General features: G+C 36.4%; 1 protein-coding gene across 1 annotated transcript in view; it reads right to left on the bottom strand.

Annotated features, from left to right (window-relative positions):
- LOC123524293 (E3 ubiquitin-protein ligase MIB1-like) overlaps nucleotides 1–24,175 on the bottom strand; it is a 155,038-nt gene that overhangs the window by 14,962 nt on the left and 115,901 nt on the right. The window contains exons 14-16 of the mRNA XM_045302371.2: nucleotides 5,009–5,153; nucleotides 3,828–3,914; nucleotides 79–207 (exon numbers count right to left, since the gene is read on the bottom strand). Of these exons, the coding sequence (XP_045158306.1) occupies nucleotides 79–207; nucleotides 3,828–3,914; nucleotides 5,009–5,153 (361 nt within the window). The remainder of the gene's footprint in view (nucleotides 1–78; nucleotides 208–3,827; nucleotides 3,915–5,008; nucleotides 5,154–24,175) is intronic.

The raw sequence follows: 24,175 nt of genomic DNA, 5'->3' as shown, positions 1-24,175 counted from the left end.
TTTAGCTCAATTACATGTGTTTTTTTTTTTCAAACCAGATGACTTAAATGTGACTGAATTATAGAAGGTGTACCATACCTTTCCGACATCTTGCATGTCCTGTAGCTGTCGTAACTGTGACAGTGTATGATGTCTCAATGCCTCATGCAGTGGTGTGTCTCCGTCCTTGTCAGGTACATTCAAGTTACATCCTTCTCTTACCAGTAACTACAAGAACAAAATAATTCAAAATACACAAAAATTACATTTTGAGCTGTAATTTACTGTTTACCCATCCAGTCAGCCCATTAGCACTAGCACACATCAATGCTTCTATGGCTGTGGGCTTAAACTCAGGGTGACGCAAATGATCTTGGTTTAAACATATTTATTCTCAACAACAGACATAATAATATTAATATACTAACATTTCAAGTACAGTTGATGGAAAGGATTAGAATAAAATACAAGTCTTATACAGTTCTTCTCCAAATGCTCTTCAGGACAGTTTGAATATTCATTTCTTTTCCAACTACTGACTCATGTGGAGTAGTTGTCAGGTACTTTAAAAGATATGGTTTTCTTTAAAAACAGTGTAAATATTAAAATATCACAAAGCAGTCTGAAAGACAGCTATATCCCCACCGCTGACATGGATAGTGAAAGGGTTGATGGTAGTGGGTGGAAGTATTGATGTTGTTGAATATATTTTATAGTGACCTTGGCCTTGAGCCTGCTGACTCATTAGTTTTGCAAACCATCTCAATAAGGTGAACACTTGACCAAAGTTTCAAGAAAATCCTTCAAGTGGTTTAGCAGAAAAGGAGTGGACAGGAAATTGAAGGCTCAAACGTCTGAGTTGTGACCTTAACCCTGAGCTGGCATTGGAGAATTTTGAGTTCTGCACATTTTCTTGATGAGGGGAATATTACAGTTATATTAAAATCCTTCAAGGAATTTAGGAGATACAGAGCGAACATAAAATGAAAGGCTCAAACCTCTGACCATAAGTTGTGACCTTGACCTCAAGCCAACATGGCTGACTCATGAGTTCTGAACATCGTCTTGATGAGGTGATCATTTGACCAAAGTTTCATGAAAATCCTTCAAAGGGTTTAGGAGATACAGAGCGGACACAATATGGAAGGCTCAAACCTTTGACCTCGAGTTGTGACCTTGACCTTGAGCTGTCATGGCTGACTCATGAGTTCTGCACATCGTCTTGATGAGGTAATCATTTGACCCAAGTTTCATGAAAATCCTTCAACAGGTTTAGGAGATACACAGCAGACACAAAATGGAAGGCTCAAACCTTAGACCCCGAGTTGTGACCTTGAGCCGACATGACTGACTCATGACTTCTGCACATCGTCTTGATGAGGTGATCATTTGATCCAAGTTTCATGAAAATCCTTCAAGGGTCTTAAGTTAAATGGAGCGGACATAGTTACAGATGGATGGGCAGATGGAAACCATTCCTATAACCCCCCACCACTCGTGGCGGGGGATTAAAAAGAAGCAAACATCCATGTACAGCTGGATCTGCTTTAGCAGCCACCTGTTTTAAGCAGCCAATCAGCTCACTACCCAAAATTACCTTTTGTCTTAATTTAATGTTGTCTTAAACAGCATCTTGCCTTAAAGCAGTGACACTGTGTCAACCCCTTTACCTTTAACAGCTTTGACTGTATTCTAAATTTCTGAACAGTTTTTCAATCCTTTGATGCTGGCTTTCAGCTTCTTCACAAAAAAGCAATACATTTTACCCTAGGGGCTAGGGAAGGGGGAACTGTCACTTGGAGAACTATTTACAATGTTGCCACTCTGCTCTTAACAAGAGGGACATAGCGCTGTACCATACACCTATACTAACAGCTCACTCGGAATCTTGAGCTTGAAACCTGGGTAAGACATGACATCAGTTTTATATCAAATAATAACCAATGACACAAGCTATATATTAACCCATCTTTATTTCTGGTAATTTTGGCAAGTGCAGCATTATCTGGTTTGCTTGGTAGGTAAAGAACAGGACTATGAATTAAGTGGTTTTGAGCTCAACATCTGGACAAACCCAATGCTCTCCACGATAATTTTGCAGACAACAACATGCTTAAAAGTCATTCATCTATCCTCCATCTCTAAACTATGTGGGGAAGTTTTTAGTAACTTGAGGAGAGAAACATGTTCTTCAGGATAACTCGGCAGATAATAATGTGTCTGAAGTCATTCACGCATCATCTCTGATTCATTTGTCTGAGGGAAATTGTCGGAAATTGTCACTTACTTTCAGGGAAAAACAAGTTCTCTGGGATAACGTAGTAGACATTAATTTAACTAAAATAATCCACCCTCCACCTCTGAATAATGTGGAGAATTTTTCAGTTACTTGCAGAGCAAAAAATGTTCATTTAGCAATCAACAATATGTCTGATTTCTTTCAACATCCACCTGTAATTCATGTAGGAAAGTTGTCACTATGTGTGGAGTAAAGGTTAGTACCGGAACAAAAGCCAGAAATACTGCTTAAATAACTGTCCAAAAGCCGTTTGTGTTAACCCAAACCAAACACATATTAAGTTATTGACAACTTCCACACAATGGACATCTTATTACCTATAATCCTAAAGCAAACTGCTGAGAAAACTCATGTCCATATTATGTTCAACTCCTAAAATGCCTTTTTATACACATTTTTTGGCTACAAAATGAGACATATTAGTGATCTAGACTCTGATCAGGGAGAGATTCTAATCACGGAATGGAGTTGGTATGGCTTTTGGAAGCCTCATACATGCTAAAAGACCTTCAACTTCTGACATAATTTCTGTCTGAACCCCCTCAACACGGCATAATTTCTGTTTTAAGATTGGTCACCATGAACTGCCATTATACCAGTCATAATTATGGGCAAGCTAGGAACATACCAAGACAGAATATCAGAACAGAGGATACTCTATACAGCACTAAACTTTCAACATTGTTCGCTAATTTCATAATAATAAAGATGGTGGCTATATTTCAGACTGACGCTTAAAGCTTGTCACTTTCAATGGGATATTAAATTATGATAAATTAACTTTTTTCTTTTACAAATCTTTTTCTTTTTAATCATAATTTGGCATAAGTGTTAGCCAATACATAAATTCAAAGCGATTGAATGTATTATTGACCTTTTGTTAGCTGATATATATGATTTGTCAGCTAACATATCAATGCACCTTGTCAGTCTACATATCAACACAGTATCAATTTGTCAGCTGACATATCAATGCACCTTGTCAGTCTATACATCAATACCATATCAATTTGTCAGCTGACATATCAATGCACCTTGTCAGTCTATACATCAATACCATATCAATCTGTCAGCTGACTTATCAATGCACTATCAATTTCTATGCCAATAAATAAACTGCACTGTCAGTCAATATATCAATCTGCATTAATTTTGTCATTCTACATATCAATGCAATATCAATTTGTCAGTTGATTTAACAATGTATGATTTACATTGTTAGCTGATATATCAATGCATTTTCAATTTGTCCATTTATACATCAATAGAATTTCAATTTGTCAGCTGATATATAAACTGCATTGTCAGTCAATATATCAATCTACATTTGTCATTCTACAAATCAATGCAGTATCAATTTGTCAGTTAATCTAATAATGTATAATTTATATTGTCAGCTGATATATCAATGCATTTTTAATTTGTCAATCTACATATGGATGGACTATCAATTTGTCAACTGATATATAAACTGCATTGTCAGAGACTATATGAAAACAGCCTCAACTTGAAAGAAGAAAGTGGGTATAAGTAACTAAGTTCATTTTACCCGAACAATCTGTGTATGTTGCCTCTCAACAGCAAGATGCAAAGCTGTCTGCAGGTTCACATTCTGTATGTCCAGGTTGGCTTTTCTCTGAAAACAAACATATTTTTTTTCATAATTCTGGATTCCTGTATAAATAACACATACAGAAAAAAAAATGACAACTGTTTCCTGGGAATGGATGGGAGACTGACTCAAATAGGATTTATGCTTACCTCACAACCACGCTATAATAAATGAGTATAAAATGCTGCACGTAAACTATTACAGACAGAATAAATCAGGTATAAATGTGAAGAAATTCCCTAAAGTATGTCTGTCTTCTACAATCAGAAATCTCAGTTCTGTCTTTTTCCTGCTTTTCACTGTCAATAACATTGTTACTTTATATCAGCTTTTTTTTTGTCTGTTAAAAATGTGCAAGAAAAGACAGTCTAACAATGTCATCAGAATTGAATCATGGTAAATTCACAGCATTTCGTCTGGTTCTCAGAATAAGAAATTTCACTGCTACTGTTGCAGAGAAATTGAGAATCAGTCTAGAAATTTGTCCTTCAAAACATTTTGTTGAGTATACAATGTACATTTCAAGTCACAATAACTAAATTTTAGGTTATATGGCACCTTTCCAGCTATTAACAATGTCAAAAGAGCCATCCTCCATGTATATATTCAGGCAAGGCAGGTACCAGGGCGGAAACACCAAACCTTTTGTAAACCAGCTGAATGACTGAATGACAGCTTCATTCTCTGTAACATACAGCAGCGAGGGAAAAGGGATTCAAAGTGAACAATCTTATCAACTTTGCCCCTTCAGCCCCTTCCTTCAAAAGCAATGTTGTAAGCCTGGGATACAAGATTGTAACAATATCCCCAACATAACAGTTTGATATGTATAACATATAGCTCTAGGATAGAAACAACACTAAATTTGAAAACACTGGCATTATATGTAAATATTCTGGCTGACTGTTGATTTGGTTTACAGTTAAAAAGCATTATTTCAAAAATATTTGTAAGTTGCAAATATTTATGTAAATGAGAGCGATATGATACTCTATCATCTTCCTGAATGTCGAAACCTTCAAATATTTTACGACTTGCAAATGTTTGCACATTTTTTCTATTATAAATATGCTTATGTATAGCCAAAAATTTACAAAGTCACAGTAAAAATGACTTACGTCTGATCCTGTCCCATGTACAAGGAGCTCCGCTACCTCAACGTGATTGTTCAGTGCGGCAAGATGAAGTGCCGTGTAACCGTCATCTTTCTTTTCATCTATGACCCACTGACGAGGAACTTTTGACAACAAGATTCGCATCGCACTGTAAATACAAAACAGTGTTCAAATAATTGTTCCTGTCAAAAGTATCTACTAATCTTAAGGATTATTGCCTTCTAAATTTGTATCTTGTGCGTTTCTTTTTTAAATTTACAGTCATACCTAAATAGTATAAATCTTGGACTGCCAGCATAATTTTAGGTAATGGCAGAGATTGAATCAATCCTTCAGGCAAGAATACAAAATGCATTCTTCAAACAAAATGTTTGGCAGTCGTAGCTCCTACATTGCCCATGTTATAAAGTATAGTAATGATAAAGACAATAATGAGGATGACAATATGGATCAAGAAGAAGACAATGCTGATGCAGAAGATGAAAACAATGATTAAGATGATGAGGATGATGATGATGATGATGGTGATGACAACAATGATCACTGATGATGAAGACTTAGACAATGATCAGGATGATGATAATATGGTATTCCACATAATTTTGATAAAACAAGACTACTGTCAAGCTACTGGAAGAGGTATTTATCAAATCTGCTGCAACAGAGACCACATTTTTCATATTGAAATTTGAGAAAATGTTTTTATAAGTAAGTATACAGATAAAAAGACAGATAAAGGGCAACATAGAATGAGCTGTATATTCTGCATATTGCTTTTTATGTATGTCAAGGTTTTACAGAAAAAAAAAAACAATCTCTTGTTGCTTTAAACATATGGAAGAATCTATAAATGAATGTGCACATCCTCCATATTGCTATCTACCCACATACCAAGTTTCATGTAAATATATCTTGTATTTTTTTTAATTTAGCCATGTTTCATGCATGTACAAAGCAAATAGGAGAATATATTATTCAGTAGCAAAAACATATTTAGGTCACTTCCTTGTGTCTGAGCATCAGGAACTATGTTATGCCTATAAATCACACAGCTTTTGATTACAGACTAAATCCTATTTAAACAAGGCCATAAAAAACCAGAATAAAACTTTGGTTTTCTGAAATCCCAGACAAATATAAGGAAATTTATAGCAGCAAGGCAGACTAAACACTGACACATAGCCTATTAACATTGAGTTGTTGCTTCATTTTCATTGCTGTTTTATGCAACGTCTCTGAAGAGCAAACTTCCCACCAACTTGTGTGTAAATTTTTACTTAAATTTGTACACACAGACAAGGACAAACCTATCTTACCCAACTTCCCTCCATTGACATACTGAAACTAGAGCTATCACTAAAATCGATTAATTCCTCTGCAATACTGCTCTGTAGAAAAGATACTCTGTCTATGTCCAGGAGCACATAACTCTGCAAATGCCTAAACTGACTAAGAAATATGTCAGGCACAACTCACTTGAACATGTGTATGCAGTTTCACTTGAATTCCTTTACCAAAAAGGAAGTAGTTTGTATAATACATCTTTGCAACCTACATCTGCAACCAGCATACCAACTACATGACCTACTTTACATGAATTCCATTTAAAGGTATATCAATTTTAGCTAGGCAATCCCTAAAAGGAGCAAAATGGAACCATTTGAACAAACTTGAGAGAGAACCACAAAAAATGATGCTACAGACAAAGTGGTCTTTAAACAAACTTGAGGAAAGACCATATAAAAACTCTACAGACAAAGTTTAGTGAATGTCTATCAAGTGGTTCGTGAGAAGAAATTGTTTGAAAGTTTTTCTGTTTCTAGCAACCCCTTAAAGCAGCCATGTTAAATCACTTGAACAAACTTAACAGAAATCCAAGCCAGAAAGGTAATGACAAAGTTTGGTAAAACTCTGACCAGCACTTTCAGAGGAGAAGATATTAAAGTAAAAATGGTGACACAGGATGATGGCCGACAGACAATGGACACTTGATCATCTGTCTATATTTTAATGCATGCTAACTTCACAGAAAGACATCTTCAGTGTACTGTGAAATCATTAATATTCGTGGGGGACTAATTTTCGTGGATTTCGTGGTTGAGTCAATCCACGAAATTTAATCCCAACTAACAAGTAAAATTCCCATTTACTTTATGTTCAAAAGGTTTCTGTTTCTAGCAACCCCTTAAAGCAGCCATGTTAAATCACTTGAACAAACTTAACAGAAATCCAAGCCAGAAAGGTAATGACAAAGTTTGGTAAAACTCTGACCAGCACTTTCAGAGGAGAAGATATTAAAGTAAAAATGGTGACACAGGATGATGGCCGACAGACAATGGACACTTGATCATCTGTCTATATTTTAATGCATGCTAACTTCACAGAAAGACATCTTCAGTGTACTGTGAAATCATTAATATTCGTGGGGGACTAATTTTCGTGGATTTCGTGGTTGAGTCAATCCACGAAATTTAATCCCAACTAACAAGTAAAATTCCCATTTACTTTATGTTCAAAAGGTGTAATCCACGAATTCATATCCCCACGAAATTGCCATTTTGACCAAAACCACGAAATTTCATGCCCACGAAATTAAATGATTTCTCAGTAAACAAGTCTTATTTTTTCACTTGTAGATCAGGACAAGTTTCATTTACAATTTTATATCTGCTTCCTGGACTCATCCTTAGAATTGTGGTAAGAAATCTTTGAAATGATATATTATTTTGCATAAGAAGGAAACAGAGAAAACAAGAAATTGTGAGGGAGAGACATAAATAAACAACAGACACTTAAAAGTAAGACAAAAGGTGGGAGTGGGAGGATTTATAGGAGTTACTGAGAACTAATAGTTGTATAATCAACATGTTCCTGCTATGATCAAAAAGAGAATACAGTGAAATATTATTGGAGATGGGTGTTACATCTGAACTCTGGACTGTGGTTAATCAGAAAATAAACCACACCCAGGCATCAATTATTTAATATGTGACTAAGATTCAACAAGGAAGTAAAAATTTCTCTATGTGTTGTGTGTGTGTCTGTTGTAATGTGGGCTCCATATCTATATTCCAAGTTTAAAATCATACCTTAGATAGGTTTTAACTTATGCTTTGGACATTAAACAAGATGGGCAGATTTTAGACCTGAGCTCATTTTGTGACCTTAACCTTTGACCTTCCAAACCAGTTCATTTGCTCTGCAAATCAACTCATCACCATCTACATTTATAAATACCAAGTGTGAAATCATTATCTTAAAAAAGTTGTAAGTTATGCACTGGACATAAAATATTACATCAGATTTGACCTTTCAGCTCAATTTGTGACCTTAACCCTTGACCTCCTGATCTGATTTTAATGCCATGCACATTGTCTCATTTCCACCTATCTATATTGCAAGGTTGATGACAATACCTTGGTTAACTTTAAAGTTAAACTGTGGACATAGATTTTATTTTGAGCTAAATTTGTGACCTTCAACTCTAACCTTCTTTAACCTACCATCCCAGTTCATGTTCTCTGCACATCCTCTCATTGCCAAATTTAAAGTCAATACCCTGAATGGTTTTTAAGTTACGCTGTGGACAAGAAATATGCCACATACAGAGAGTTAAGAGACTATAAGTGCCACCAAATACCAGTTCCCAAAACAGGAGCGAAATGGCAGCTCTGAAGAGGGGTAAAATGATGTAATTATGTACAAACTATATAGACTTTTTTTTGCTGGGTGACATAATTTTATCATATGGTGATAACATAGTTGTCATAATGGTGATTTTCAAGCTTTTACTGACAAAAAGAAAGACCTCAGGAGCCCCTCCTGGCATTATTTCAGGAGCAGACAGGTACCTGGGTTACTTCAGAACCATCAACCATCCATAAGCTTGATGGCTTCCTCACATCAAAGAATCCCACACTGCGAGGTTTCGAAGTCATAGCAGATCCTAACAACATGGCCTATTCCATCGCCTATGTTTGCACTAAGAGAGGCTGCATCGTGTTCTCAAATTCTGAGCTAATTGAGGCCACACATTTCTCCAGCAGCTACTGTTTCTTGTTAATGAATCTAATTAAGTAATTCACATGTCTGCTTGTTCCAGCAGAGTGTTCTGTCTTCTAAAAAGCCTACAAACTTGTAATTAAACATTTCCTTTGGGAGAAAGTTAAGCCGCTTGTCCTATAAGAAAGACAGCGCAATTTCTGGAAGCGAAAATAAAGTGACTTTTACGATACGTCCCAAGTGGTATCAAAGATGGCATTTTACTGTTACAACAGATATAAGTAAACAAGTTCTAAATATCTCATATTTTTGAGTGTAATATCTAAGAGTAATGTAAAGTTAGGGGAATTAACTCCTGATTTTATTATGATAATTAATAAAATCAACCAACAATTCCATTTTACTATGTTCCTTTTATTTCTATGGTTCTAAGATATATATGTAATGTTCATGTCCATCATAATTAATAACAAAATATATTTCCAAAACCTTATTTAAATCTTTCACTTCATTATCTCATTAATAATATTTTCTGCATAATTTCTTAATTTCCGATCTAACTCCAAATTTTGACCTAAACAGTTCTAAACCTAAAAAGTATTCTGACCTAAACAGTTCTTAGTCTTCCAATCTTCTGACCACAACAATTTACAAACTTGAGCAGCTTCTGAACGTAGCCACACCTACAGGTATCATATTTAACAGGGCTGACCCTTTCTTAACCAATCAATGCCTTTGTAAAAGAATAGATAACTTGTCAATATTCATTAATTAGGTTACTAATGATGATTCCATCTTTTCCCACCAAAACTAAAGATCAAAGGCACTTTCACCTATGTGTGACTTTTAACAAGTTGTTGTAAATTTAGCAGCTAGTCTTATTAAAGTTGATTTATTAATTGATTCTACTGATGTGAAACTTTGACCTCTGCTACTAGAGATGTCATTCACCAGTTACCCTCATAAATTGCTTGGGACTGGAGTGTGTATCATTTTATCAGGGTATGTTGTCATCATGTACCATCGTAAACATGTCTGATTTGTTAGAGTTAGAGGTTGCTCCATATTTGGGATGGTACCATCAGTCAACGGTTATCCTCATAAATATTAGGGGTAATCTTTGTCTTTCATCACTATGATACACTCCAAATATGGGAGGGTACCTGCTTTTGTATATAAGCCTAGGTCAGAACTTGGAAGGGGAATTCTTTACTTTTGGCTCGGACTTTGAAAATGACAGATCATAGAAACAAGAAATGAAATACTTTACAGTTATAATCATAAGTGACTTTAGACCAGATGAATGAGAGAATTATAATTTTGACAACATTATTTCCATCATTTAGACTATTTATCCATCACATAATAAACTGATGTAGTAAACTGGATTTTAAGTGTATTTTATCTATGGAGTATAAACACCCTCACCCGAACCTACGTTTTTCAACACTGGTGGCAGCGACGGAAACGGACTTACACACGTGCTTATAAGAAATTTGGACATATATTTCTATTCAAATATTTGTGGTGACAATTAAGTGATAATCATGGGACCTAAAAAGCAACACGAAAAAGATTCTGTCACAACTGAAGACGATGATAGTCATGAACAATTATTAGCTGAAGTTGAACATTTGAGACAAAAACTTAAATCGGCAGAAGTTGATAACCTGACCTTAAGTGAGAGACTACGCAAAAATGAACAGGAAAGTACTTTACAAAGAGATGAATTAGTACGCAGTTACCAACAACGAATCAATGACATTTCTATGGAAAAAGACAATCAGATAAGAAATTTAGTCAATGAAAGGGACACAGCTTCGAATGAAAACAGCAATACATCAAGGCAGCAAAATCAACAGAGAGGCCGTGATAAATACGAGGTTCCTCTACCAAGGCAAATTATCTTTGATGGCAAATCATCCTGGGAGAGTTTCATTCACCCATTTGAAGCTATGGTTGATGCGTGCAAGTGGGACAATAGTGAACGTTTGTTCCGCCTTAAGAACAGTTTACGCGGTGATGCTGCGGAATACGCTTTCAAGCAGCTGGGAGCTGACGAATTGTCAAGTTATGCGGAGATAAAATCATCTATGGCGATGCGATTTCAGGAAAAGCGCTCCACTTCCTCCTATCTGGCTGAGTTAGAAAAACCGGAAATACAATAGGGAAAAAGAATCGTTGGCTGAATATGTGGCAGAGGTTAAGAGGTTGGTAATAAAAGGTTACCCCACAGCAAACAACGAGACGAGGGAAACGATAAACCTTCGGCACTTTCTTAAGGGACTTCAGGATTCTCAGGCGGCTTTGTTCATTGGGATGCCAGGACCCAAAAACTATCGATCAGGCAAGAGAATTGCTCGACAACTATTCCAGCATCAGAGATGACGTGAGAGGGGCGAGAATTAGGAACATTGACACGGGCAGGGAACCTTATGTAACAGAAGCAAGACTGCAAGAATTTGGTAGGGATCTGAAATCCAACATAGGCAAAAAGATTGATCATCTCGCGAACCAGCTGAATGTTAAAAGTAGTAGATCAGCCTCGGATCGTAAAGTAAATCAGCGCCCAAGAAAAGATGTGCAGTGTTTTTAGATGCCAGCAGTTTGGTCACTATGCGGACGAGTGTAAGGCAAACCTTCAGGAAGGTAACAAGTCGGAAAACTAGCTTCGACCAAGCCTAACGGCCCAGACTTGGTCAATAACAGTGAAGTCGAATTTAAGACTATTAAGTGTAGGAGTGCTAATACGGATGGTGTTTCCATTATATTGCCTGTAAATATTTTTCAAACTGTGCGCGCGAACTTAGTCATAGATACTGGTGCCTGTACTACAATTTTTTCTACTGCATTATATCATAGAATACCAGAGGATGTGCGACCTGAGTTGTGTAAAGTTGACCCTTCATACGTCTTGAAGTTGCGGATGATGGTTTATTAGCCGTAGATGGACAATGTGAATTTTCATTTAGTGCATCGGGTCAAACTTTTAATTACACTGTATTAATTGCACCTATTCATGAAGATGGACTAATTGGATTAGACTTCTTGTATGAAAATGATTACCAACTTAGTGCTAAAAAGGGATTAAAATTGAATGGGAAAATGTGTAGAACTCTATTTGAAAAAGTTCCCTTGAGGGCAGTCAGAGTGACCACAAGGTCAAGAGTACAATTCCAGCGAATTCAGAAACAGTAATACCTGGGGAGGCTATAAATTTCGGTGCAATTAATTCATCATTGGGCATCATTTACCCTTCAGAGAATAAACAACCGGCTAACAATGTTTTGATGGGAAGTGTGCTCATTGCTCCAAAGAGAATTCAGGGTGATTCAATTCCCATTAGACTAGTTAACACCTCTAACAGAAAAGTGAAATTATCAAAAGGGTCATTATTGGGATATTTACATGAAACTAAACAAGAGGATTTATTGAGAGAAAATGTCGATTTAAATGACTGTGAAATATTGGACAATAATACCAAAACAAGTGAAAATGACATTAAATATGACATGACTAAATGGAGTAGTGGGTTAAAGGACTTGTACCATAGATCCTCTGAAAATCTCAATGAGTCACAAAAGAAGCATTGAAGTGTCTATTGGAGAAACATAAAAATGCTTTTTCCAGTTCCTCCACAGATTTAGGGCGTACTTCATTAGTGCGACATACAATTGAGGTGGCAGAAAATGTTCGACCTGTAAAATACCACCTAGACGGGTGCCAAAAGCGTTCGAAGGCCAAGAAGAAAAAATTATTCAACAACAACTTGAAATGGGAATAATTGAAGAAAGTAAGAGCCCATGGTCTGCACCTTTATGCTTTGTAAGGAAAAAGGACCCGCAGGCAGGAGTGCGTGTCGTTGTGGATTATAGGGGTTTAAATGATCTAAGTAAAAAATGTGCCTATCCATTGCCGAGAATTGACAGTTGTTTAGAAAGTTTGGGAGGAAATAATTATTACAGTTCATTAGATCTTTTGTCAGGATTTTACCAGATAGAATTGGATGAGAGAGATCGTGAAAAGACTGCATTTGGCACCAGCAGGGGCGGTCTGTATAAATTTACGTTACTATGCCGCAGGGCCTTACAGGGGCTCCACATACATTTCAGCGGTGTATGGAATTAGTGTTTAAGAACTTACAGTGGAGGACAATGATTATTTACATGGATGATATTTGTACTTTTGCTGAAACTTTTGATCAGGCATTGTTTAGGTTAGATGAAATTTTAAACCAGATTGGAGAAAAATAACTTGAAATTAAAACCAAGCAAGTGCAATCTACTCCAAAGGCGCATAAATATATTTAGGTCACACAATTGACAGTTCTGGAATACGTCCTTCAGAAGAGAAAGTTAAAGCTGTGAAAGAGTGGCCTGTGCCGCGGAATTTAACCGAACTCAGAAGTTTTTTAGGTTTTTGTAGTTATTACAGACGTTTTATCAAGGGATTTAGTGCTAGGGCGTCACCACTTAATCGCTTAACAGAGGCCGGTCGAGCGTTTATCTGGGGACCAGAACAGGATAGTGCTTTTATGGACTTAAAACTGCATTGACAGGCGAAGAAGTGTTAGCATATCCAAAAGAGGAAGGCTTATTTCATAGTGGATACTGATAGTAGCAATTTCTCGTGCGGGGGTTGCTTGTCGCAAATGCAATGGTCAGATACAGTTCAGGATTATGTTGAAAAACCAATTATGTTTGCGAGTAAATCATTTGACAAAACACAACGACGTTATTGTGCCACAAGAAGAGAACTGTTGGGCGTAGTGACATTTATAACCCAGTTTAGACACTTTCTGTTGGGTAGAATTTTTATTAAGGACTGACTGTTCAAGTTTAAGGTGGTTAATGTCGTTTAAGTCACCTACTGATCAAATGGCGCGCTGGCTAGAGGTTTTGTCACAGTATAACTTTAAAATCGAACATCGTAGTGGGAAAAAGCATATCAATGCTGATAGCCTGTCCAGAATTCCATGTGAACCAGAGGAGTGTCAGTGCTATGATGGGAATACAATACTTGAAAGTTTACCATGTAAGGGGTGTCAGACTTGTTTGAAGAAACACGATTTCCTGGTCAGATTTTGCACAATTCAATGACGTTGTTCCATTATTCGATAAAAACTTGAATATTGGGAATCAGAGTAGGCCAGTCATATTACGAGTGAAGGCTCAAAATAGTGGATTTTGGGCATGTATTTTTGTGCTCATGCAGCTGCAAATCATGAAGTTGATAGGTTGTTTCAATACACTTTTCCATGGATTAAAACAGACTGGGAAGTACTTCCGAAATCGCGTTCAAAAGACTTCGATTCCATAATAGTCTGGATTTAAATGGTGTACAAAGTGGAAATAGCTTCAACTTTGGTGACAATAACGAGGAGGTGTTGAACAAGGACGTAATGCTATATTGGATGAACATGTTGCATTATCCGAGGATGCAGCGCAAACATCTAACTTAGGTTGTCTCAAACAGTTTAACACAGTTAATTGTTCACCTGTCAAAATGGCCAAATTACAGAGAGCTGACCAGATTTAGGAATTGTGATACAGTGGCTTGAAGAAAACAGACGACCCCTGAGAGATAAGGTAGCAGGGAATTCACCAAGTGTGCGGAATTAATGGCTAAATTATGACCTGTTAACTCTGATTGATGGAGTGTTATTTAAAAAGTACATTGTCAGTGCAAAGGACCATCGGCTTTTGTTGATAGTGCCTAGAGTACTATATAAGGAACTTTTGATATCTTGTCATGATTCAATTACTGGAGCACATTTAGGAATTTCAAAGACATATTCAAAATTACATCTCAAATATCACTGGTATAAAATGAAGGAATACGTCCAGTTGCACATCAAAAGTTGTGAAAAGTGTGCATTCCGAAAAAGGCCGAAAAACATACCGAGGGCACCATTAACAGAGTACACAGTCGGCAATCCTATGGATCGTATACAAACAGACATAATGGGGCCACTTAATGAGACAGAATCCGGAAATCGGTATATTATCGTGGTCATTGATGGATTTACCAAGTGGGCTGAGTGTTACGCAACCAGAGATCAGCTAGCAAGTACCGTTGCTCATAAGATTGTATATGAATTTTTGTCCAGATATGGTATGTGTTTGGACATACATTCTGATCAAGGGACAAATTACCAATCCAAGTTGTTCAGTGAAGTCTGTCGGATTTTGGAAATTAATCAAACTAGGACTAGTGGATATAGGCCAATGGCAAATGGTGGACCAGAGAGATTCAATCAAGTTTTGCAAAATATGATATCTACTTATGTAAACTCCAATCAAACAAACTGGGATGAAAATCTTAATTTAATCACCTCCGCATACAGAGGATGTGTCCACCAGGCGACCGGATTCACGCCAAATTATTTAATGATGGGACGCGAAGCTATTATCCCGGTTGACGTTTCACTTGGCTGCATTTTAGAGAATAAAATAAGTTCAGTGGACTATGCCATTCAACTACAAGAGAAGTTAACAGAGGCGCATCATATGCACGAACTAATTTGCAAAAGAATGCTGTCAGACAGAAGCGTGATTATGACACCCGGATTTCAAAAAACACATTTTAGTAAAGGACAGTTAGTTTTGTGCTTAGAGAAGTCTAGACATAAAGGAATCAGCAAGAAAATTGACCCTAATATTTGGAAGGGGCCTTATGTTATTACAAGGAAGATCACAGACCTTTTGTATGAGATAAGACTTTCCCCAAATGGCAAATCAAGAATAGTGCATCATGACAGATTGAAACCGTTTCATGGAAATAAAACGACCCATTGGCAATCAAACATGGTGAAGTCTAAGGAAAATAACCATAAATCAAAAATGAAAGGGTTCCAGCAAACTTCCAAATCCTGCCTGGACAGTACCAGTCAACAAGTGAGGAGAAGTTCAAGGAACAGGACACAATACAGACCATACCAACATGGTACACAATAGTAATAAATATTAAAAGTGTTAATTGTCCTTCATCGTGAGGGTACTTCAAAGGCTAAGAGTTGGGTATATATAAGGGACTTGCACATTTGGGCAATCATTTCTAGACATTCTGAAAACACCAAAATATTGAAAAATTAAACCTGGATTTTTAAATTTTAATGAACACGTGCACAAGCTGCAATAGGAATTTTTCTTTTCGTTCGGGATTAACCAGGCATAAAAGGCAGTGTTATACGTCAAAGAATGACAATATTTTTGAGAATCTCACAGGGGGGACAGAAAAGAAGTTGCATCGTCCAGGATTCGTGCCAATTTCTCCAACACCCACCGGAGCAGTACCACAACCACCATACATGATGTACCTACCACCTCCAGGACATACAACATTAAAATCCGCTAGCATGCACTTCCAGCAACCATCAATTGGAAATGTGGACATACCAAGTGCGCCTCTTGAAACAATGCCAGCAAATGCCAAGCGGCCAAGGTCAATGCCAGAAAATGAGGACATTTCTTCTATGTTACACCGACTAAACGATCACCTAGTAAGCATAGACAGGAAGCTTGACACTATGTCAAGAGACATACACGTCATAGCCCAGAATGTACAGGGGAAGGATATACCCTCAGATCTACTTTCTGAGCTGGATTGTCTCCGGCAGAAAATTCTGGATTTTAAGAAATGAATTTGTATCAAGGTCACTTTTGGACTTACTTCAAATTCCTTCTGGATTTTAAGTGCTAACTAATATTCATCCTGGATTATAAGTGTGTACTTATTAATTTCATTCTTTGTATGGATTTAATTAGTGGCTGCATTGGTAATAATAATCCCATTCAGCCTAAGTGTATACAAATGGATTTATTATTCTTTATATGGATTTAATTAGTGGCTGCATTGGTAATAATAATCCCATTCAGCCTTGGTGTATTCAAATGGATTTATTTGTGGGTTTCATTTTCAGATATGAGAATTTGTGCCATTTAATAAAATCATATGTTGTATAATTAGATGCTCTTGGCACACAGGACTTAAAACTTTGGTAGAGACGACTACCATAGCCATACAAATTAAACATTGTGCCTATTCCTTTTTTCAAAATTAATTTAAATAATTAAAGGCACCAGGACTTACATTAGTAAATGGTAAAGACGACTACCATATCAATGAAATTAATCAAATTGTGCCTATTTCTATCATCATACTGTGTTATGTTAAAATAAATAAAGGCACCAGGACTTAGTGTGAGTGGAATAAACATTGTGTGAAAGTGCTTATAAATATATATTCACCTTATAGATGAACTGAATTCAACACTGGATTTTAATTTTTACATGTGTTTTACTAGGACAGTTGGTGATTTTTTGGGACACTTTTAATGTTTCATACATACATTAGTATAATAGTCATTTTACATGTATACTACTTTGAGAAGTATTTAGTCACATAGTTCTTCCGAACTATTTAAACATGAGTTTTATTAAAACACAAAGTATAGCATGTTTGCTACTATTCATGACACTTAATCATTTATATTGAGGAGCAATTTCAGTGATAATATAGTTTAGGTATTCATATTCTTATGTACCTTCTTCATAGTATTTGAGAGCAAGAGTCTGGCTCAGTAGTCACTTATATTTTAATGTTAAAACTTAATTGGGGACAATTAAGAAGCTAAGGGTGGGGGAGTGTTGTAAATTTAGCAGCTAGTCTTATTAAAGTTGATTTATTAATTGATTCTACTGATGTGAAACTTTGACCTCTGCTACTAGAGATGTCATTCACCAGTTACCCTCATAAATTGCTTGGGACTGGAGTGTGTATCATTTTATCAGGGTATGTTGTCATCATGTACCATCGTAAACATGTCTGATTTGTTAGAGTTAGAGGTTGCTCCATATTTGGGATGGTACCATCAGTCAACGGTTATCCTCATAAATATTAGGGGTAATCTTTGTCTTTCATCACTATGATACACTCCAAATATGGGAGGGTACCTGCTTTTGTATATAAGCCTAGGTCAGAACTTGGAAGGGGAATTCTTTACTTTTGGCTCGGACTTTGAAAATGACAGATCATAGAAACAAGAAATGAAATACTTTACAGTTATAATCATAAGTGACTTTAGACCAGATGAATGAGAGAATTATAATTTTGACAACATTATTTCCATCATTTAGACTATTTATCCATCACATAATAAACTGATGTAGTAAACTGGATTTTAAGTGTATTTTATCTATGGAGTATAAACACCCTCACCCGAACCTACGTTTTTCAACAAAGTAATACCATACCAAATTGCAGTATGTAGATCATGCTGCTTTCTAGACAAAACCAGCATGGACATTATGTTATATCAAAGACAAGCTATGTACACTTAATTAGCTCACACCTTGCCTAATATCTATACTTAATTCTGTCCAGACCATAATAAATATGCAGCTGCTGTGCATTCATGATTTGACCCAACAACTACTTAAAAATTTATCAAATATTAATAATGCATAATATTAAATTCATCAAAAATAATATTCATAATCATAACTCTGTGACAGTAACAATATATTTGAAGAATTAGACCTATGTGAAGTTATTAAGCGAAACAATTTTCTATTTTATAAAATGAATGGTGACCTTGACAGAAGGGGCCCCAGAATCCAGTTAAACCTTGGTCTCATTAAAAGCTACCTATATACACAGTTTAATCATAAAACCTCAATAATTAATCAGAAAAAAAATTCTATATTTAGTAACAGCGACCTTGGCCATACATACCTTTTTCTCAATAAAGCTATGTACGTACCATGATTAGTCACATACTCTTGGGCCTTAACTCAAAATGACAGAAACTTGCATGGCTGCAAAACCCAGTAGCAGTTAACATTTCTACCAAATTCTGTTCATATATTCAAAACCATTTTTTCAATATGACCCCACATAGACATTACAGACAGCCGTAATGACTGGCAGATGGATTGACAAGGATAAAAATTTGTTTGTTTGTTTTGGGTTTAACGCCATTTTTCAACAGTGATAAAATGTTTCATCAACACTGTCCAGTAAATTGTCTGTTTTCTAATTTCACTACAGCTATTTGCAGAAAATGTCATTCTTGTATAACTCCTGACAGAGAGGAGAACACACTTTTTTAATTGGCAACTGTCACCATGGTTACAAGGAAAAGACCTCCTCATTTTAGTAGATTTACCAGCAAGAATGTTCCAGGCCTTTGGAACTTGAACAGACCTCTTATCTTGAAAGTATTTTGTCAAGCATCATCGCACAAAATCATAACAAGGTACAAGAGTTATCTTTCCTATCATTAAGAAAACCCCCCCTACTTTATTCTGTTGATATAACTGGAATGACTTGTTGATATAACAATATATTTTTTAGTTATTTTCCAAGAAATGATGGATGTTTATGTCATCTTTTGATAGGGAATGGATATATCCTCCTATAACAGACAAACAGTTCTATTATTGTTGGATGATAAATCATAACTAGATTGCCCAGACAGTTAATAACATATGATAACTTTAAACAAAATCACTACCTGAAACAGAATAAAACTAGATGTGTGTCCATAGGACAATGGTGCCCTCAATCCCTGTCACTTTATGCTTATTTTTGTCTAAGTCGGGGGTGGGGGGGGGGGGCATAACTCTGGTCTGGCTTTTGTGAAATCCCAATTAAAACAGCTGGTGAATAACAATCCTCTGAGGTTTGATGACTCTTTAACCCTTACCCTGCTAAATTTCTATAATGAACTCCTCCATCTTTCAATTTGGACAGTACCATTAACACTTAAAAAGGGTGCTTACCAAAAAGATACTGACTGAATGGCGGACAGTGCAGATCATGATCAGACTGCATGGATGTGCAGGCTGATCATGATCTACACTGGTCGCCAAGGCAGAATCACTTGTGTCTAGCATGATAAGGGTTAAGGTACAAATAACAACAATTTAGATGGATGGATGGACTGACAGACAAAGGCAAAAAAAACCCCAGTAAACTACCAAAGCTGCAAGGGGACGAACAAAATATTCAAGTTATCCAAGGTTTCGAGCTATGAACAATTTTAAAAATTAGAGAACGGCCATAGACCACAAGAACTGATCAAGTGAGACATGGTACTAGAGCTATGGATACTTGAGCAGGTGGTTTCACTGTACTGAAAATTTGCTATCACTTTATAAATCAGCAGCCAAACGGCTGTAATTTTAATAAGATACACAGATTTATCAATAATATGCATTTTTAAATTCAACAGTTATCATTGTACACCATATGAATAAAGTAGCACCTATAACCCATAGCTTACATTCTCATACCACAACGAAGACATGTGTCCTGAAGTGCAAGAAATACTTGTGAAAATTATCAGATAAAATCTCAAAGTTTCAAGTTCAAAAACAGTTTAAATTCAATTCTCAAGCAGAACTATGGGAAAACAGATCCATAAAAATGTTTTTGTATTTCATAAATTTACAGAGAGGTATGAGAATTGTAAATCTAACAAGGGATTTTTTTCTGCTATAGTTCCGGGCCTTGCTTATTAACAGTCTTACCTGCGTTCTTTTAAAACTGACTTTTAACATGTTTGGAACTTTACTCCCATACAATACACCTAAATACTGAACAAATATTCCTCCAAATAACAGGCCCAGACCCCTTCCTCTCTTATACCCCAGTCACACATACGGAGCGGATAGCTACGTCTAGCCACAGATAGAAACGTAGTAATCTGTATCGATCCGTACCTGAGCTGTACGGATTGGTACGAATTGATACAGATTACTACTTTAAGGTACGGCTCAGGTACGGATTGATATGGATTACTACGTTTCTATCCGTGGCTAGACATAGCTATCCGCGCCGTATGTGTGACTGGGGTATTAGTAAGAAATAACCAGACTTTGGAATGCCACAAACACTGGTTTTTCCAACATTTTCTATTTTTTAATAACAGTGACCAGGTTGACCAGACAGTAATTTTGACCATTTTTGTCCACAATACATAAATACACAAAACAATACATCAACCCAATAAGCTACCTACATACCAAGTTCCATCGTAAACATCTCATTCCTAAATTAGAGTGTACCTTTAAGTGTGATGACCTTGGGGCTGGGGTATGCATTTTTTTAACACTACACATTGTCTTAATATGGTCATATTTGTGCTAAGTTATGTACATATTTATACATGTACAAGAAGTTATACGGATGAGACAAGAAAAACCCTGGTTTTTCTATAAACCACCTATAGGCCAACTTTAATTTTAACACATCAATGGCAACTAAAGTCACTGAGAGGAAATGTTTATTCTAATTTAAGTAACAGTGACCTTGACCTTGATTCTACTGCATCTAAATGCAATCCTAACCTTGGAATTACTATAAGTAACCTATAGGCCAAGTTTCATTTCAATATCTACATCCAAACTAAAGTTACTGAACAGAAACTATCAGTCTGAAGCAGCCTGCCTGTCCACCAAAACGAGAAATGTACCACATTCCAATAATGGGTTTAGCTGGTTGAAAAATCTTTACTGCTGTTTAAGTTACTGCTGAATATTAATATTTTAAAGCAACATCAGATATCTCCTACTTTGCTTTTGGTACCGACAAGAAATCAGGGGAAGTAATTAGTCATGATCAATTTAGTCCTATTGCACCCTCCCTGAAAATTCAGTTTCTTTCCTAGCTGGCTGTGAGCAGGATGTAAGAGCACAGACATTCACTTATCCTACTGAAATTACTGAAGTCCTACAACTGCAAAGCTTTCTCCACTGAAACATCTCTGTTGCTATGGCAACCAAATAGCAACAGTTTTAATAGCAGTAAGGTTTCAGATATTGATTTCTAAAACTGGGCACATGTTCCTACTTGTTATATTGCTAGTTCTAGGAAATTTCATTGCTGTTGTGACTAAAGGAAAATAATTGCATTGTGAGTTTTTCCAAGCATTACCCAGATAGCAATTAAGTGCAATCATTAGATTCAAACTAAAACATGTTTGTTTAAGAATTGATTGAATCTTCCTGGGATATTGGAGTAGTCACAAAAAATAATCTTTCGTTTATTTGATGCAAAAGAGACTAGAAAAAATATGTCTGTAAAAGAAAGACTGTTACTTCTTTATTTGTGTAGTGCTTTAGAAAGACATATTGTCTACTTTATAGGGATACTTGGAATTTTTTTTTCAAGAAATAGATAAGTGATTTACTTGTTCCACTCCACAGTGGCCCTAAAAGTTGCTCACCTGACTCTTGAACACAAGAATGACATGCTGGATCATAAATGGTAACAACTGTAATTAGTATAAACAAGAGGGTCATGATGACCCTGGATCGCTCACCAGTGTAATATGAGCTACATGTTTCAAATGTCAAACTGATGATTTTTAGAATTTTTTTGGAAGATTTTCTGATGTACAATCAAGTAACCCCTGGGGCGGGGCCAAGTTTACCCCGGGGGTCATGAATGGAACAAAGTTCGTAGAAGTCTACTAGGCAATGTAACATATCAAATATCTAAGATCTAGGCCTTCTGGTTTATTTTTAGTAAATTTATGAAGATTTCCCTATATACAATCAAGTAACCCCTGGGGCTGGGTAAATTTGACCCTGGGGGTCCAGATTTGAATTTTTTTTTGTAGAAGGCTACTAGGCAATGCTACATGTCAAATATCTAAGATCTAGGCCTTCTGGTTTATTTTTAGAAATTTTTTGAAGATTTTCCTATGTAAAATCAAGTGACCCCATGGGGCGGGGTCATGATTTGAAAATTTTTTGTAGAAATCTACTAGGCAATGCTACACGTCAAATATCTAAGATCTAGGCCTTTTGGTTTATTTTTAGAAATTTTTTGAAGACTTAACCTGGGACGGGGTCATGATTTGAACAGATTTTGTAGAGGTCCATTAGGCAATGCTACATGTGAAATATCTAAGCTGTAGGCCTTCTGGTTTATTTTTAGAAAATTTTTGAAGATTTTCCTATGTAAAATCAAGTGACCCCGGGGGTCATGATTTGAACAGATTTTGTAGAGGTCCATTAGGCAATGCTACATGTCAAATATCTAAGCTGTAGGCCTTCTGGTTTATTTTTAGAAAAATTTGAAGATTTTCCTATGAACAATCAAGTAACCCCATTGGGCGGGGTCAATTTTATCCCGGAGGTCAAGATTTGAACAAATTTTGTAGAAGTCTACTAGGCAATGCTACACGTTAAATATCTAAGATCTAGGCCTTCTGGTTTATTTTTAGAAAATTTTTGAAGATTTTCCTATGTAAAATCAAGTGACCCCTGGGGCGGGGTCACTTTTGACCCTGGGGTCATGATTTGAACAATTTTAGTAGAGGTCCTCTAGGCAATGCTACATGTCAAATATCTAAGCTCTCGGGCTTCTGGTTTTTGAGAAGAAGATTTTTTAAGATTTTCCTATGTAAAATTAAGTGACCCCTAGGGCGGGGTCAATTTTGACACCGGGGTCATGATTTGAATAAATTCGGTAGAGGTCCACTAGGCAATGCTTCACACCAAATATCTTAGCTATACGGCTTCTGGTTTTTGAGAAGAAGGTTTTTAAAGTTTTTCCTTTCTGTTGCCATGGCAACCAGAGTTCTGCATGGAATTCAATTCTTTGAACAATTTTTAAAGAAGACCATTCAAGGAACAACTCTGTGAAGTTTCATCAAAATTGGCCTGTTGGTTTAGGAGGAGATGTTGTTTAAAGGAAAGTGTGGACGGACGGACCCCGGACGGTGAGCGATCACAGTATCTCACCCTGAGCACTTTGTGCTCTGGTGAGCTAAAAACATTAAACAGGTCAAGTGCCCCAAATGTACAAATCTGAGAAAAGACTTCACAAGGATGCATTGGAGCAAGTTAATGATGGTCTGCCAGGAAGTTCAAGGAAAAAATGTTATCTTTTTAGCCCTTAAGGCCCCTTAATGGGACTCAGTGCCCTTTGAAATTTAACACATGCTACAGACCAAGTTTGATGTAAATCTATTAAGTTCTTCATGAGAAGAGCTTTTTCAAGATTTCTGTTTTTATTTTTAGCGACGGCCCCAAAAGGGGTCAAATGACCTTATTTGAACAAAAATGAGGAGAAGACCTTATAATGATGCTACAGGTTGAGTTTAATGAAGACCCATCAGGCAGTTCATGAGAAGAAGCCATTCAAAGGCATTTC

The sequence above is a fragment of the Mercenaria mercenaria genome, chromosome 3, assembly GCF_021730395.1.
Source record: "Mercenaria mercenaria strain notata chromosome 3, MADL_Memer_1, whole genome shotgun sequence".
Taxonomy (NCBI): Eukaryota; Metazoa; Mollusca; class Bivalvia; order Venerida; family Veneridae; genus Mercenaria; species Mercenaria mercenaria.
Note: the sequence above shows the minus strand (reverse complement) of the source record. Positions and strands in the feature narration are given on the sequence as shown.